The sequence below is a fragment of the Schistocerca piceifrons genome, chromosome 4, assembly GCF_021461385.2.
Source record: "Schistocerca piceifrons isolate TAMUIC-IGC-003096 chromosome 4, iqSchPice1.1, whole genome shotgun sequence".
Classification (NCBI taxonomy): domain Eukaryota; kingdom Metazoa; phylum Arthropoda; class Insecta; order Orthoptera; family Acrididae; genus Schistocerca; species Schistocerca piceifrons.
Window position 1 is genome coordinate 248076164 of NC_060141.1, and position 19067 is coordinate 248095230.

Sequence of the window (19067 nt, forward strand, 5' to 3'; positions counted from 1 at the left end):
AAACTATCCTTGTAATTCTTCCAAGAACATTACGAATTCTTCAAACTTCGCGTTTTCTCTAAGGCCATTGACCTTAAGAAACTGGTGTTTGTCAGAATTTGTCCCTTCTACAATGCGATTTTCTTTTTAAATGCATCGCCATCAAATCAGAAACAAACTGTTTCTCACCTTGTAATGTCTCAACGTGGGCAGCGCGCAGTCAAGTACACTTAAAATGCGACATCTGAAATCCATTCCGGATGTTCTAATACCTTCATAACTCTAACCATTGCGGGTTTTAAATCGAAAAATTGTTCCAGGCAAGTCCCTCGACTAAATGAACTTACTTTGCAGTAGTAATTAAAGCCTCTGCACTTTTTGTTCAGTTCTATCGAAATTTTTGCAACTGACACTGAAACAGTGGAATAATGCGTCCAAATCCAGAAATATTTCTAATCGTACCAATAATTTTTACAAGCGTTGTATGCCTGCAAAATTTAGCACAAAATGCTTCTTTGTATACAGAACAACGAATCCCGTGTCAATCGTGTAAGTTTTTTCCTGTTTCAATATCAAATAAATGTTAAGATTCTTTCTGCATATTGTTATAATGTTGTTTCGTAGAAAATCTGCAGTACCCATCTACTACGCGACTGCATAATAGATTGAGAATTCCCATCCCTCTCTTCAGCCATTCCTATTTATTTTTAATGGCTTGCATCTGTTTGTGCAAACAGTCACTGAACCTGGAAATTTATTTTTACCACGAACAAATAGCGAAGGACAAACACCACTGACACCGCGAGTCGGCTAAATTGAGCATTCAGACAACGCTCAGTTACATTTTATTCAAAACTGCGGCGCTGCATTTGTCGGTCTCACGACTCCCTTCAGTTAGGCAGAATAGTGGTGACAGCAGCATTTGCCCTTTGCTATTTGTAATTGGTATAGAAAAAAGTCCGACAGAAGAAACAACACTCAGTTACATTAATATAATAGAGCGCGACGGCTCCATGATATTTGTTTCGATGCGGATGCACAAATATCGTTAGAACACCTACGGGAATCTAGAAGTTGCGAGTAGGGTGTATACTGGACATGATACGCTGCAATGCAGGATGCAATCAGCTGCCTAATTTGGGTCGGACGGGAGGCACGTCCGCCGGCCGGAGTGGCCGAGCGGTTCTAGGCGCTACAGTCTGGAACCGCGCGACCGCTACGTCGCAAGTTCGAATCCCGCCTCGGGCATGGATGTGTGTGATGTCCTTAGGTTAGTTAGGTTAAGTAGTTCTAAGTTCTAGGGTACTGATGACCTCAGATGTTAGGTCCCATAGTGCTCAGAGCCATTTGAACCATTTTTTTTAGGCACGTCCGGGTGACCGAGACGATTAAGGCAACCGTACTATAAAAGCGGAGCATCCGCGTTCGATTGCTGGTCCAGGACAAATTTTCAACTTTCGCCATTGCAATGCGGCAGTGCTCTGTGCGGCTAGGAGTCACGATTATACACCTACCCCTTTTCTTTCTTTCCCTAGCTAAATAAAACGTCACGCTGTACCAAGTACTTCCGAGGAAGATCGAGCAAAGCCGAGACAGGTCGAGCTATGAAATGATAATTAAATCAAGACCTAAGCTGTCGACAGGCGTTGATATACATCAATGGGGACAGTTGAAAATGTGTGCCCCGACCGCGACTCGAACCCAGGACCTCCGGCTTACACGGCAGACGCTCTATCCATCTGAGCCCTCGAGGGCACAGAGGATAGGACGACTGCAGGGATTTATCTCTTGCACGCTTTCCGTGAGACCCACATTCCCACCTTAATGTCCACACACTACATTCGTACTGCCCCTGCTCATTACACTCATTACTCGCAGCAGATTTCGGGCAATGCTTGTGCATCCAGCACAGAAGAAGAAGATCAATGGCCGGTTAGCCTTAACTATATGAAGATGGTATCTGTTGTTTCAGAAATGTCCTAAACAACAGCCAGCCAGAGTGGCCAAGCGGTTCTAGGCGCTACAGTCTGGAACCGCGCGACCGCTGCGGCCGCAGGTTCGAATCCTGCCTCGGGCATGAATGTGTGTGATGTCCTTAGGTTAGTTGGGTTTAAGTAGTTCTAAGTTCTAGGGGACTGATGACCTCAGATGTTAAGTCCCATAGTGCTCAGAGCCATTTTTTTGTCCTAATGAATAGATATCATCTTCATATAGGTCGAGCTTTGGCCTGCACGCAGCCCCCATATCAGGCTCACGCGCGTTTTGGCACTCTCTTTCCGGTCCCGTCTTATCGGATGTAATATAGTGTGACTGCGCAGGTGACGATGAGTGAGGTTGCGAAAGAATGAGTGTAATTGTGTAGGATTTATCTCTCCTCATTTAATGACTTTTGTAGCTATTTTAACAAGATTGGTTCCTACTAATTTCAGTATGAGCGTTTATAACCTCGCCATTGAAAACCGCAGATCACAGACACACGGTCCGCGGCTCGAGGTCTTGCGGTAGCGTTCTCGCTTCCCGCTGACGGGGTCCCGGGTTCGATTCCCGGCGGGGTCAGGGATTTTCTTTGCCTCGAGATGACAGGGTGTTGTGTGTCTTTCATCATCATTTCATCCTCATTCACTTGCAAGTCACCGTAATGGCATTAAAGAACTTGTGGATCGGTAGCCGAACCGCCCCGCGAGGGGTCTCCCGCCCACCAATGCCATCCGCTCATTATTATTATTATTACAGACACACACGTATATTGTTGAGTAAGAGCCTGCAGATGTTCAGTGGCACGAGCCCCGTGCAGCCTTAAACTGACCCTATAAATGATAGTAGCCTAGGGGACTGATGACCTCAGATTTTCAGTCCCATAGCGCTCAGAGCCATTTGAGCCATTTGATACGAGGTGCATGCAAGTTCTAAGGCCTCCGATTTTTTTTCTAATTAACTACTCACCCGAAATCGATGAAACTGGCGTTACGCCTCGACGTACACATTTTTCACATGGCAGCGGCGAAGGCTTCTTTAGGAGTCTGTTTTGACCACTGGAAAATCTCTGAGGCAATAGCAGCACGGCTGGTGAATGTGCGGCCACGGAGAGTGTCTTTCATTGTTGGAAAAAGCCAAAAGTCACTAGGAGCCAGGTCAGGTGAGTAGGGAGCATGAGGAATCACTTCAAAGTTGTTATCACGAAGAAACTGTTGCGTAACGTTAGCTCGATGTGCGGGTGCGTTGTCTTGGTGAAACAGCACACGCGCAGCCCTTCCCGGACGTTTTTGTTGCAGTGCAGGAAGGAATTTGTTCTTCAAAACATTTTCATAGGATGCACCTGTTACTGTAGTGCCCTTTGGAACGCAATGGGTAAGGATTACGGCTTCGCTGTCCCAGAAGATGGACACCATCATTTTTTCAGCACTGGCGGTTACTCGAAATTTTTTTGGTGGCGGTGAATCTGTGTGCTTCCATTGAGCTGACTGGCGCTTTGTTTCTGGATTGAAAAATGGCATCCACGTCTCATCCATTGTCACAACCGACGAAAAGAAAGTCCCATTCGTGCTGTCGTTGCGCGTCAACATTGCTTGGCAACATGCCACACGGGCAGCCGTGTGGTCGTCCGTCAGCATTCGTGGCACCCACCTGGATGACACTTTTCTCATTTTCAGGTCGTTATGCAGGATTGTGTGCACACAACCCACAGAAATGCCAACTGTGGAGGCGATCTGTTCAACAGTCATTCGGCGATCCCCCAAAACAGTTCTCTCCACTTTCTCGATCATGTCGTCTGACCGACTTGTGCGAGCCCGAGGTTGTTTCGGTTTGTTGTCATACGATGTTCTGCCTTCATTAAACTGTCGCACCCATGAACGCACTTTCGACACGTCCATAACTCCATCACCACATGTCTCCTTCAACTGTCGATGAATTTCAATTGGTTTCACACCACGCAAATTCAGAAACCGAATGATTGCACGCGGTTCAAGTAAGGAAAACGTCGCCATTTTAAGTATTTAAAACAGTTCTCATTCTCGCCACTGGCGGTAAAATTCCATCTGCCATACGGTTCTGTCATCTCTGGGACGTATTGAGAATAAACGCGGCCTCATTTTAAAACAATGCGCATGTTTCTATCTCTTTCCAGTCTGGAGAAAAAAAATCGGAGGCCTTAGAACTTGAATGCACCTCGTAGTAGCCACAGAAGCTCCACCAGACTCGCATTCTAGCCTGATTCACGTAGATGTAGATACCGATGTAAATGACCGTGGTGCTTTCGTCTCGGGCCAAGGACAGTGAACAAGAGCACGTTGCTATTGCAGGTGCAGGATGGAAAGGCGGACGAGGAGAGCTCCAGCGAAGAGGAGGAGTCTGAGACGGAGGAGTCCGAGTCAGAGAGCAGCGAGGAGGAAGAGGACGCAAAGCAGAAGGCGGTGCGGCGCCGCCCCTCGCAGACGGTGTTCGTGACGGTGGTGTCGCGCGGCACGTCGCCCACGCCGCCCTCGGCCTCGCCGTCGCCCTTCCTGCGCAGCCGGCGCGCCGAGCTGGCCCGCGTGCTCGAGCGCACCGTGGCGCGCCCCAGCGCCGCCGCCCGGCCACGAACCCAGGACTGCGGCGTGCAGTCCGACCGCGGCGACGACACATCGCGCACCTCGCGCTTCGCCGGCGCCTCGCGGCCCTCCCCCTGGACCTCCTACCTGGACAGGTACTGCCTGATGCCTGCTATCTGCTGCCTAGCCCTGTGCAGGAAGTAGTGGCATGTCTATCAACAGACGGGCGAGGGAGACGAGGGAGGGGGAGGCTGAAAAGCTCCAGAACGAATAGATTTAGGGTTCTGTCAGAACACATTTATTCAATACATCCCCTCCCTCCACCTCTGCCCGCCTTCTCCCCCACATACACATACGCAATGATGCACTTGTTACATCACTGTTCCAACATTTCTATGCCATTCAAGTAGAAATCATGGTCAGATATATAACAATCAGCTTGTCTCAGTAACTCATTGTCATATAAATGACAACGTTTAGCTGTTTCTTCAGGTTAGGAAACAAACAGATGGTAGTCTCTAGGGACCAGGGGTGATCAGTAACTGAGATGATCGATCATTTGGAAACACAGAGTCTTCAATTTTGCAGACACGCCTTGGAATATATTGACAGGTGTATCGTTACGAAACAGAACGGGCGAGGACGTGCCCGGTGGACAGAGGCCTTATATCAAATTGCGGAGCCAGTATTTGGTTGGAAGTGGTGATTAAGGGGGAACGACAATGTGACGAACGAAAATATTGTTCAAATTCAGGATTTCGTTTTTCCGTACTTGAATGTACTAGACAAACGGGGTTTGCTGCAATGAATATAGCGTACATTGACGTTTTAATTGATATTTTTTGGTATAAAATATTAACATCTTCACTGCGTAATTGGAATTTTCCTGAGGCAACTCTGAAAGGAGGTAGATCGACAGTTGTCGCTGTAACTACTTGTATGGTTATCTCAAACATGAAATTAACGTATCACACTGATCCTTACAGATGCGATTTCAGTTCATCGTAGAAATCTGCAAAAAAAAATTGATAAATTACAGATATTTGAAAAATGGACCCTTCTTTCTGGTCAAAAATATACTAAATATCAACCAAAAAATCGGCTACAATGAATTGAGGAGAATTCAATTTGCTTCAAGGGAGATGAAAAACCAGTCATATCGGATGAAAATTGTTGCGTCATCGACGACAACCATGCCGAAAAACTTGGTTTTGAGAAAAACGCGTTTAAAGTTTGACGGTTATTTATCATACAAAAAAGGGGACAAAGCTTCAAACTTACGGGATATCGTCGATGCTCGGTCCATAATAACTATCGCCCCGAAATAGTGGATGGCTGTTATCTGCTACTTTGACCTGATAAGCCCTCATTTTCGTTCTCAACGCCCTTTTCGTCGCTTAGCGCATCGACGCTGGAGTCTCTATCTTCACAGAATCGGTGCATTTTACAGCAATTTTGACTTGACGGGCATTTGCCACGTACAGTAATGCAATTTGGCCTACGTCGAATAGACGTACGGCCAAATTTGAAGCAATATTGGCAATTTCACTTCAACTGGATGTTATTTCGGGAACGTATCTCCAGTTAAGACCGTTGAAACTTTCATTCACATTTTGAGTGAAACAGCCCAAACAACGCGAGAGCAAATCAGGTTCACTGAAAACCTTAAATATCTCACGCAAGTAACGAAGGGAGCGTGAGTGCGGAACCATTTCTCTAACGCCAAGGCATGCCGTGCACGCTCGGCTTCAAACGCTTACAGAATCGTTATTTTTTGGCAAGTATTTTGGGGTATAATTCTACAGTTTATAAACATTCTAATTCCGTAATAAAAAAATTTCGAGTTTTTTTTGGCCGTCGTCATGTCGTTCCCCCTTAATGGAAATTGCATCATTCGCGAGTTTTAATGGAACACCGTAAATTCCATTTACTTTCATGGAACTTACGATGTGGTACGACCGTTCATCAATTATATTCGAATAGTATTCCTATTTACACTACCCAATCGGAAGTATTCGGACACCCCTAATTAATGAGGAACTGACTAGTTTATATCACGAGAGACGGACGCGCCATTTTGAAAGGAGGAGGGAAGTATAGCGTCGGCAGTAGAGAAGCAGTAATAGCAGATTTCTTCGGTCAGGAAAGCTCAGAGACTTCAAACATCCGTTAGGGAAATTTCAAGTCTTCTAAAACTGGCCAACTCGCTACTGGTGATTTGGATGTAAAATGGAAACGCGGACAACCACAGTTAAATCAAGACCAGGCAGATCTTGTGTGCTGACGAACAGAGACCGGCGAGCGCTGGAGTGGTTGTAAAAAATAGCACGAAATCAGGGAAGGGCATCAGGGTACCGAATCGCTACCAGCAGTTCAGCTAGCACAGTTCATAGGCAGTTATAAAGAACGCGTTACAATGGTCGAGGAGTTCTTCATAAGCCACACATTTGTGTAGTTAGTGCTAACTCACGCTTGAGGTGGATTGAAGAGCGACGCCACTGCACAGTGGATGACTGGAAAAGAGTAATTTGAAGTGATGAATCACGCAGTACCCAGTGGCAGTTTGACGAAAGGGTTTGGTTGGCGAATTGCTCGAGATTGTTACCTGTCGTCATGCTTAGTGCCAACAGTGAAGTACGGAGAAGTCATGTCACGGTGTGGTGGTGTTTTCCGTGGTTAGGATGTGGTTCCATTATTGCGCTTAAGAAAACACTAAATGCGATAGGATACGTACAAATGTCACATAATTATGTACTTTGTACAATAGGGGAACAGTTCTGGGACAGCCGGCCGCGGTGGTCGTGCGGTTCTAGGCGCTCCAGTTCGGAGCCGCGCTGCTGCTACGGTCGCAGGTTCGAATCCTGCCTCGGGCATGGATGTGTGTGATGTCCTTAGGTTAGTTAGGTTTAATTAGTTCTAAGTTCAAGGGGACTGATGACCACAGCAGTTGAGTCCCATAGTGCTCAGAGCCATGTGAACCATTTGAAGTTCTGGGACAATGATTGTTTGTGTCAGCATCGCAATGTCCAGCAAAATATGTAAAGGTTATAACTTGCAGAATTTACATGTCTAAAGTGTATGTCAAAAAATATTTCAGCAGCACATACCATGATTATGTCAAGTGTTCGCCTTTTACATATTTTAGGCATGAAAATAACTTTGTGCCACTTGACATAAACATACTGTTGCCGACGCATTTTTCACACGTATTTTAGGTGTGGAAATTACACCACTTACATATTTTTTACGTGTACCGCAGGCTGTCCAGGTGCTATGAACATGACACTAATTTGCGCTGAAGCTTACGTGTTTCTGATAGATAGCACAAGACATTTGTAAAACACAGAAATTCCTCTATGAGTGTATGTGTATGTTTTACCGATGAAACTTACGATTTTGAAAAGAATTGTGCCTTACACCAAGAGAGAGAGAGTATCTGTGTGGCAGAGAGAGAGAGGAGAGAGAGAGAGAGAGAAGAGAGAGATATATATGACTTTGCTGAATAGTGCCAATTTACATCATTCAGGTGAAGCTTAAATATTTTTCGACATGAATATTTTGTACTAGTGGTGATACTTTTTTCAAATGGTTCAAATGGCTCTAAGCACTATGGGACTTAACATCTGTGGTCATCAGCCCCCTAGACTTAGAACTACTTAAACCCAACCAACCCAAGGACACCACACACACCCATGCCCGAGGCAGAATTCAAACCTGCGACCGTAGCAGCAGCGCGGTTCCAGACTCAAGCGCCTAGAACCGCTCGACCACAGCGGCTGGCCATACGTTTTTCAACATGGCGCCATTTTACGCAATTCAGATGAAGCTTATTTTTTAAAAATAATACTAGTCGTGATTCAACGCATTATACACATCCTGAGTGCCTGTTTAGTCAGTATCGATGTGACGTTGTAGAAAAGGATGCAAAGCTAGTAATGTAATGTATATGACGTCATTTACAATGGGTGATGGCATAATTGATAAGCGATATGTGGCTTGTGACATTAGAGGTATCGCACAGTTCAACTGCGAAATGGCCGCTATCTTGCATTATGAAAGTTGTATCGCACAGTTCAATACTACGTTTAACTGTAAAGTGAGACAAAGTGGACTTCGCTGTGTGGTATTACTGAAATGGACTGGCCTGCCCATTGTCCCAACGGAACGCAATGGAACGTCTTTAGGATGAATTAGCGTGTTGCTTTCGCTCCAGATTCCAGTGTCCTACATTATAGCTTCTCTGGTTTCAACTCTTCAGGAAAAATGGGCTACCTTTCCTCCACTGACTAACAGACATCTCATTGAAAGTGTCACCAGCAGAGTTCAGGTCATCATAAAGGTGAAGGATGCACACATACTACATTAAAGTCCACTAATATGTGTCTGGATTCTTCTCATCAGAAAATGAAGATTTGGGTGCAGCTGGGCTGATGCAGACAGCTTTCGAAATTCTTAACTTTCTGCACCAATGTTAAGGGTACAAGAATGGACTTGGTTGCACCACCTCAGCAGTCGAAAGTATGAAACTTCCTTACGTCTCGTCCTCGGTGAGTTCATGGCACTAAGCGAAGTCGTACTCGCTGCTGCGGCTGGAATGCACAAGGCACGTTATGCGACGTTCCGCTCCCACTTTGGAAATTTGGAAATTTCTCGTAAGGTATTATGGGACTAAACTGCTTACACACTACTTAATCTAACTTAAATTACCTTACACTAAGGACAACACACATACCCATGCCCGAGGGAGGACTCGAACCTCCAACGGGAGGACCCGCACGGACCGTGCCCGCTCCCACGTTTTACTGGAAGGCGTTTATTGATGCACCCATGTCAGTTAACTGTACTATTACTGTTTAGAGGAGGGTCACCAGCCTCGCTTTGACCCTTTCAGAAACATTCCGACATTTGAACAGTAAACTGGAAAACGTACGTGACAGATAGTCCATTTGGTGGCCAGTAACTTCCACTGATAGTCTCCAGGAAGACGAACAGGAGTACCGATCAAAAATAATTTAGTAAGAGACACATCACAGTCAAATTCCATGAAAACAAATAACATTTATTTGATCTAGTTAGAATTCGACAAATTCGCCTATTTATGAAACGCCACTTCTACCTAGCTTGTGCTCCGCAATCTGGCATTCGGTCTCTGCCTAGTAAGTACAAGCATGCCTCCTAAGCCGCAATGCTCTCCTAGAAGCTGGAGAAAATAAATCAGAATGATCACACTGGTGATTTTTTTAAGATCTGTGTGCTGAAATAATACGTTTATGAATGACGAAGTATCACTCGCTTCTAACTTGATACGTACATCATCTTTGCTTGAGAGTAGCAAGATTGTGATATCGAGAACTCCGCTGGCAGACCTTTCATTTAGTCACCTTAGGAACATTCTCATGGTCATTTTCTGCTGCCTGTGATAGCACTCCTTTGTAAACTTTATTTCCTATAAGCGTTGGACAACACTTGTTTACACGCGAAAGCCATTAACGTCTAAGTTAGCATAATAGACTTCGACCATAAATCACTTAGACATATTACAGAAAGTTCAACCCGCTCTCTCCAGGCTGGACAAAGCCTCCTCCCTTTTCCACTGGATACAGAAAACTGGGATTGGTGCCCACAATGCCCAACAAAACGATCCGTGGATATAACCAGTACTGATACGTTGCAAGTACCGTTACTAAACATCGTCTCAGGCAGGAGAAGTTTTCTATGGTTCTTTACATTCTTGAAATAGTGTTACACACCTGGTGTTTCAGAGTTTTGCATCAAACGTCTAGGGGGCATAGATCATATGAACAACTTTTGTTAGAGACAAAACGTTTGCTGACGCTTTCTGGAGATGCTAGGCGTCCTTTCATATTGGTTATTCCCCTACGGGGGCAGTAGGGCGTAGGCACACTGCTGTATGAGTAAACAATGTGTGTTGCTTATAATTCAGTCATATGCTCCGCGTCAAAGGGTCTAAGCTGAGCAAAACTAAAGTTCCAGGTTCCCTTGTAAAATATTATTTTCCTCCACTTAGAGGCACTCATTCTTATAGTATTCGTGTCGAAAAACACTCGATTTACTGGCATAGGTAGTACGCAGCACACCAATTTACTAAATTCTGCTCATTCGGTCGGGTAGACCGTTTCGCCGGGTGCAAGTCTTTCAATCTGATGCCACTTCGGCGACTTGCGCGTCGATGGTGATGAAATGATGATGATTAGGACAACACAACACCCAGTCCCTGTGCAGAGAAAATCTCCGACCCAGCCAGGAATCGAACCTGGGCCCTTAGGATTGACATTCTGTCGCGCTGACCACTCAGCTGCCGGGGGCAGAGTGCTCATTCGCTGAAATCTCGACTTCCTATGGCTGGTGCCTACTACCGTCTAGACATTTGATGCAAACGCTTTTTGAAACAATCTGCCCACTGCAGCAATAAGTAACAATCACAAAATGTAAACAAATAATGAGATTGCCCTATGTACGTCACCCTGGGGATTTTAAATGCCATGGAACTCGTGACGAGGGTGCAGTATGTGTGCTGTGCGACAGGCACTTGAACTCCAGCTACTCGTATAAGAAACTATTCATGCACACTGTGCCAATGATGTTCGTCGTCACGCTAGTCGTGTAAAAAATTGTCAAATGAGCTGTACCACAGGTACTAGTCCTCAGGCTTGCATGTAATAAGCTGTGCCACGTATGCTGTGGTGCAGCTACTCGTGCTCACGCTACTCGTGTAATAAGCTATGCAATGCACGCTGTGTCGCAGGTACTCGTCCTCGCACTACTCATGTAAAAATCTGCGCCATGTACACTATACTGCAGGTACGTCCTCACGCTGCTCAGGTAATAAGCTACGCCATGCATGCTGCAGGAACTCGTCCTCCTGATACTCATGTAATAAACTGTGGCATGTATGCTGTGGCGTCGGTACTAGTCCTCCCTCTACTTATGTACACTACTGGCCATAAAAAATTGCTACACCACGAAGATGACGTGCTACAGACGCGAAATTTAACCGACAGGAAGAAGATGCTGTGATATGCAAATGATTAGCTTTTCAGAACATTCACATAAAGTTGGCGCCGGTGGCGACACCTACAACGTGCTGACATGAGAAAAGTTTCCAACCGATTTCTCATACACAAACAGCACTTGACCAGCGTTGCCTGCTGATATGTTGTTGTGATGCCTCGAGTAAGGAGGAGAAATGCGTACCATCACGTTTCCAACTTTGATAAAGGTCGGATTGTAGCCTATCGCGATTGCGGTTTATCGTATCGCGACGTTGCTGCTCGCGTTGGTCGAGATCCAATGACTGTTAGCAGAATATGGAATCCGTGGGCTCAGGAGGGTAATACGGAACGCCGTGCTGGATCCCAACGGCCTCGTATCATTAGCAGTTGAGATGACAGGCATCTTATCCGCATGGCTGTAACGGATCGTGCAGCCACGTCTCGATCGCTGAGTCAACATATGGGGACGTTTGCAAGACAACAACCATCTGCACGAACAGTTCGACGACGTTTGCAGCAGCATGGACTATCAGCTCTGAGACCATGGCTGCGGTTACCCTTGACGCTGCATCACAGACAGGAGCGCCTGCGATGGTGTACTCAACGAATGTCAAAATGTCATTTTTTCAGATGAATCCAGGTTCTGTTTACAGCATCATGATGATCGCATCCGGGTTTGCGACATCGCGGTGAACACACATTGGAAGCGTGTATTCGTCATCGCCATACTGTCGTATCACCCGGCGTGATGGTATAGGGTGCCATTGGTTACACGTCTCGGTCACCTCTTGTTCGCATTGACGGAGCTTTGAACAGTGGACGTTACATTTCAGATGTGTTACGACCCGTGGCTCTACCCTTCATTCGATCCCTGCGGAACCCTACATTTCAGCAGGATAATGCACGACCGCAAGTTGCAGGTCCTGTACGGGCCTTTCTGGATAGAGAAAATGTTCGACTGCTGCCCTGGCCAGCACATTCTCCAGATCTCTCACCAATTGAAAACGTCTGGTCAATGGTGGCCGAGCAGCTGGCTCGTCACAATACGCTAGTCACTACTCTTCATGAACTGTGGTATTGTGTTGAAGCTGCATGGGCAGCTGTACCTGTACACGCCATCCAATCTGCGTTTGCCTCAATGCCCTGGCGTATCAAGAGCGTTATTACGTCCAGAGGTGGTTGTTCTGGGTACTGATTTCTCAGGATGTGTGCGCCCAAATTGCATGAAAATGTAATCACATGTTAGTTCAAGTATAATATATTTTTCCAATGAATACCCGTTCATCAGCGGCATTTCTTCTTGGTGTAGAAATTTTAACGGCCAGTAGTGTACTTAGCCGTGCCATGCGAACTGGGCAACAGGCATTTGTCCTCATGCTACTCATGTAATAAACTGTGCGATGCGTTCTGTGCTGCAGGTACTCATCCTCGCACTTTTCATGTAAAAATGTATGCAGTGCATAGTGTACTGCAGGTACTCGTTCTCACGTCAGTCATGTAATAAGCTGTGTCATGCATGCTATGCCACAGGTACTCATCCTCGCACTACTCAAGTAAAAATCTGTCCCATGCACACTGTACTGCAGGAACGCACCCTCGCTCTGTACATCTTATAAGCTGTGCCACGCATGCCGTGTTGTAATTACTCATCCTCACGCTACTCGTGTAATAAGCTGTGCAATGCGCGCTATGCCGCAGGTACTCTTCCTCGCGTTACTCGTCGGGCAGTGGCTCCTCCCGCGTGGGCGGCTACTCGCTGGCGTCATCCTCCCCACGGACGTCGGCCTCCCTCTCTTCGGACAGCCTGGCGTCCAACGTGACCAGCGCTGCCAAGTCGCCGAGCGCGCCATCGGTTTCCGGTGACTCTGCACAAGACTCGACCAAGGACAAGGACAAGGACAAGGATAAGGCCGCTGCGGCCTCGAGCGCCAGCGCACCCAGCACGCCATCCGCCGAGGCGCCCTCCAAGGGCGTGACGCGGGCCATCTCGTTCAAGAGCCTGCCCAGGACCAGGACCTCCCCGGACTCCAAGGACGAGAACGGCACGTCCAGCCCCAGCGGCAGCGCCACCGCCAGCGCCGCCGAGGCGGGGAAGCCGCCCGCGCTCAGCCGCGCCGCCTCCTCCAGGAACGTCTCCTCCATCATAGGTCAGTCCCATACATTTCCTATGATGATTATCTGAGAAACCTGGCACTGTCCATGTCAGAATTACTGCCGTGGGAGGAGACTTGAGTACCATTCTAGATGTGAGATGTGTGCAGACATGTAGCTCATTAAGGATGTTATGAATGCAGCTATCCTCTTAGTAAGATAGTTTGGCCGCAGTGCGCGACAGTGGATGAGTGTGGTGGGCGAAAATCCGCGAAATATGGAGCAATAAATACTCCTACGTAAAGCTAAATAATACACACATCAAAAAAAGGTTTTGCATCACCTCGGTTCCGAGAGTTCCGGAACCTGTACAGAAAATTGGAATATTGATCAACATAAACATCATTTCCGCCCTTTTTATTGCTTATGAAAACCACACATTGCATGTTGTACCACCATACAGCGAGACCGTAAGAGGTGGTGGTCCAGATTGCTGTGCACACTGGTACCTCTGATACGCAGTAGCACCTCCTCTTGCATTGATGCATGCCTCTATTCGTCGTGGCATACTATCCACAACTTCATGAAGGCGCTGTTGGTCCAGATTGTCCCACTCCTCAACGGCGATTCGGCGTAGATCCCTCACAGTGGTTGGTGGGTCCCGTCGTCCATAAACAGCGCTTTCCAATCTATCCCAGCCATTTTCGACAGGGTTCATGTCTGGAGAACATGCTGGCCACTATAGTCGCGCGATGTCGTTATCTTGAAGGAAGTCATTCACAAGACGTGCCCGATGGGGCGCGAATTGTCGTCCATGAAGACAAATGCCTCCCCAGTATGCTGCCGATATGGTTGCACTATCGGTCGGAGGATGGCATTCACATATCGTAAAGCCGTTATGCCGCCTTCCATGACCACCAGCCGCGTACGTCGGCCCCACATAATGCCACCCCAAAACAGCAGGTAACCACCACCTTGCTGCACTAGCTGAACAGCGTGTCTAAGGCGTTCAGCCTGATCGGGTTGCCTCCAAACACGCCTCCGACGATTGTCTGGTTGAAGACATATGCGACACTCATCGATGAAGAGGACGTGTTGCCAATCCTGAGCGGTCCTTTCGGAATGTTGTTGGGCCCATCTGTACTGCGCTGCATGGTATCGTGGGTGCAAAGATGGACCTCACCATGGACGTCGCGAGTGAAGTTGCGCATCATGCAGCCTATTGCACACAGTTTGAGTGGTAACACGATGTCCTGTGGCTGCACGAAAAGTATTATTCAACATGGTGGCGTTGCTGTCAGTGTTCCTCTGAGCCACAATCCGTAGGTAGCGGTCATCCACTACAGTAGTAGCCCTTGGGCGGCCTGAGCCAGGCATGTCATCGACAGTTGCTGTCCCTGTGTATCTCTTCCATGTCCGAACAACATCGCTTTGGTTCACTCTGAAACGCATGGACACTTCCCTTGTTGAGAGCCCTTCCTGGCACAAAGTAACAATGCGGACGCGATCGAACCGCGGCATTGACCGTCTAGCCATGGTTGAACTACAGACAACACGAGCCGTGTACCTCCTTCCTGGTGGAATGACTGGAACTGATAGGCTGTCGGACCCCCTCCGTCTAATAGGTGCTGCTCATGCATGGTTGTTTACATCTTTGGGCGGGCTTAGTGACATCGCTTAACAGTCAAAGGGACTGTGTCTGTGATACAATATCCACAGTTGACGTCTGTCTTCAGAAGTTCTGGGAACCGGGGTGATGCAAAACTTTTTTTGATGTGTGTGCATGACTTATGAAATTTACCGTATATGTTAAAATGTTTTCATTTTTTCATTCACGATGCAATGTAATGGTGACAGAATCCCCAACGTGTTACACCAATGCTGTGGAGGATGGAAGTGGGTAATTGTGTTTAGCAGATATCTCAATACAATGCGCGATGTGGAACACTTAGGTCTCTTAGAAAAATCTATCTTCTCTAAGACTTTTGAACTTTTCCGTGTTAGTGAATATACTTGCTTGTACAATGCTGACCTACTCCAACCACACTGGCGTTAAAATTACGTTACAGAGACATATTTAACCGCCGGTAACACCATAAGGCCAATATTACGACGTGGTCAATGTGCAAAAGAAGAATAGGTGAAGTGACTGACGAAAACGCGCTAGTTACAAGAAGGATTACACTCGCGAAGAATAAGCGAAATGTTTGTCCGAAATCACTGTAGTGTGCCGCTCAATTATTCATTTGTTAGTTACAAGTGTTTTTATCTTAGAGTCTATCTGGATATTTATCTTTGTGTCTCTGTCGATCTTCGGTAAAGTGTGATTGACAAAAACCCGCTGAGATATTAAAAACTGATCTGTTTAATATTACGCATTGTTATTAAAGTCTGAATGACGAATCCGCACAAGCATGGCATTATGTCGGCCGAATGAAACAAAAAACGCATTTTCACGTGCACGGTTAAGTTCGTAAGTCACAGAGTACATAACTCCTCCTAAGAGTATTTGTTGTGCCATATGTCGCGTATTTTTGCACGCCACATTTGCCCACTACCACGCATCGCCACCAAATTCCCCTGTCAACAGCATAACACCAACGGCTATCTACCACCAACCTCAAGAATGGGTGGCAGTGCGTGGTCATGGAGAAAAGTTTGTCAGTACGTACACACACAGAACTTTTATATATAGATATAGATTTAATATGTCAACGGTAGTTTAGACGCATATCAAAAAATTCACATTAGCGCTTTCGGCAAATAGTTGCCGTTTTCAGGTGTGCTTAATCCATAAAAGGCTGCACAGACAAACAAATGTAGTTGCGAACTTTGAATATCATAAATATACATTTCGTCATATGATAAAAAAACTGAAATTTTAGTAAAGTCCTGCTTTTTATGGATGACAGGGAAAGCTGGGGAGACGCGGGGAGGAGGGGGAAAAACTTTTTCTACGTTAGTTAATTAGCTTCATGTTCTGTGAATCATATGGCACGATCAGTCGTAATGATATGAGACAAGCCACTTTACATTCATATCGCAAATTAATTTGAAAATATGGTTACATGCTAAATATTTCTAAACTCTTTTTTTAAAGTACAGATGCGAGTTAGTAATTTCTACCAACCACCGTTTACACAAACCTATAAGAGAAATTCTTCTCCGTAATAGGGATAGTTGTCAAGGAGAAACTTTTTCAGTTTCATCCAAATGCTACTCAGCTATCTATAAGTCGTTTTATATCACTGGATGGGTGATCAAAAAAATTTTATGCAGCATTTTGCACCCGTTTTTGTGCTAAATACAACCTGATTGTGGAGTAATGAATGTCATTTCTTCTTCTTGCATTGTAATTACGTACATCATCGTCATTGTAGTATTAAGAAAACAGTCTTAATCTCGTTTTTTTTATTTATTTAGTGCCGACCATATGTTCGCCCTGAAGATGGCCCCTTCGATGGGCTGAAACCGGTCGGCACTAAATAAATAAAAAACGCGATTAAGACTGTTTTCTTAATACTAAGTTAATTTATATAATCCCTGTTAATCCCAAACCATGTTGTCCAATCATCGTTATTTTTGAACTGCAGTGGATTATTTACAAGAAACTTCGTGAGGAACTAAATATACTGTGAAGCAGTAGTCAGAACGCTCAGCTCTTTAAATAGATGTCTACAAGGCTATCGTGGGTGAGCATCACATATTATTCTTAAAGCACGTTTTTGAGCAATGAAGAACACCATCCCATATGACATTACTGGATACAAATATGCAAAATACGTCAGGTTGCTGATTTGTCTCTCCGCAGATTTGAAATGATTCTAAGTGCAAATGTGCTTTTCTCGGTCTAAATTCTCATCAATATGGACACATGAGAATTTTTAAGTTTCCACCCTTTGTATTATTTCCTCGCCTTGTATTACACTTATCGTTGGTGTAGTATCCCTGGATGTGCAGAACTGAATATGCCACATTTTCTTAAAATTGAGGGTGAGACCGATCACAGAAAACCATTCAGAGTCACTTTTAAGAATATTGTTTACCATTTCTTCTGTTCCTGCACATATGCTTGGATTGATTGTAATAGTAATGTAATCTCGAAATGCTTTTTGTATATTAGATAGAAGATCTTTTACATACATGAGGAACAACTGCAGACCTAAGATTGAGCCTTGGGGAACCCCATATGTGATTTCTCCCCAATCAGAATTACGTCTGCGGACCATATTGGTTGAATTACTAAATTCAAGTGGGAGAATAACAGCGTACTCTGCAATTATTTATGTTTTCTGTGGCCTATCAAGTTAAGGTAGTATTTTAAACACCAGCACCAAGAACGCAAATTAATGTTAAAAAAAAATTTAAAAGACAAATTTTAGAGGTAATATGAAAAATTAAAAACATATGCACACGCCAACAACTGTCGTATCTTAAAATCAGACAAAATCTATGGACTTTGCATGCCAAATTTTTCATTTAAAGCCAAGATTCTAAAATGTGTACTCACAAAAACACTTACATGTATATTATAACTGATTAACAGACCCTTCATGGAAGAAAATAATCACGCAAAACTGATTACTACAAGAAATTACAAACCTTGTACCTATGAAAAAACGAGCAGAAAGAAATATCATTGAAAACTGTTAAAATGAAATTATAATAAAAGACAAAGTTATTAGGACAGTAGTGCTCCAAACATTTTAAGTCACCAGATTTCAAATACTCAAGTCATGTCGTGTTTGAGCAGACATTCGAGCGTTTAAGATTTCGCCATCTTCTCCATCAGGTGCTTCCGACTCTTAATAGTATGGCTTATTGTTTGTAGCCTGACGTCACCTGGGAGGAGATTCGAACAGGGGAAGTGGAAAGAGGAGAGAGTGCAGCGCCCCTACCTGCTCCCACTTATCCTCCTAACGCCAAGTTAGCTATTTCTAGAGGCCGCAACAGAGGTCTGCCCAACGTGTCAACTTTCCTGGTAATGGTGATACATGGGCTTCTGCCACCGCCATTGTATATTTCTCGTAGTTATTGTGAGACTAAGATCAGACAGCTTAGGATGCGTACAGAAGCGTACGTACAGTAAATTTTCCTCCAGTCAGTGTGCAACAGCTACCTGTTTCCTGACCAAGTACTTTTAGTTTTTATTCATTTAGACTCTAATCTGCCCATTTAACTTTATCGTGCTCCGGTAGCACATTTCACTTCGACCAGTTTCGCTATATTTATTATGGTCCACTTTTCACTTCTATAAATGTTGTGCTCCAAACGTATATATCCAGGAACTTCTTCCCCATCTCCATATCAATTATAAAAGATGTTCGTAGAGCTCTTTCAATGAAGAAGGCTTCCTTCGTCTGGGCCAATCTGCATTCGATAACTCCCTTGCTGGGACCATTTTGTGTAATCTTGCTTCCTAGATAGGAGAACACCTGCAGTTCTGTAGCTGGTG

At 45.2% G+C, this 19067-nt stretch overlaps 1 protein-coding gene across 1 annotated transcript in view; it reads left to right on the plus strand.

The window, feature by feature from the left end:
* Positions 1-18448, plus strand: part of LOC124795763 (dentin sialophosphoprotein-like) — a 221516-nt gene extending 203068 nt beyond the window's left edge. The window contains exons 6-8 of the mRNA XM_047259846.1: positions 4281-4663; positions 13220-13668; positions 18444-18448. Coding sequence (XP_047115802.1) covers positions 4281-4663; positions 13220-13668; positions 18444-18448 — 837 coding nt within the window. The remainder of the gene's footprint in view (positions 1-4280; positions 4664-13219; positions 13669-18443) is intronic.
* Positions 18449-19067: the final 619 nt, after the last annotated feature.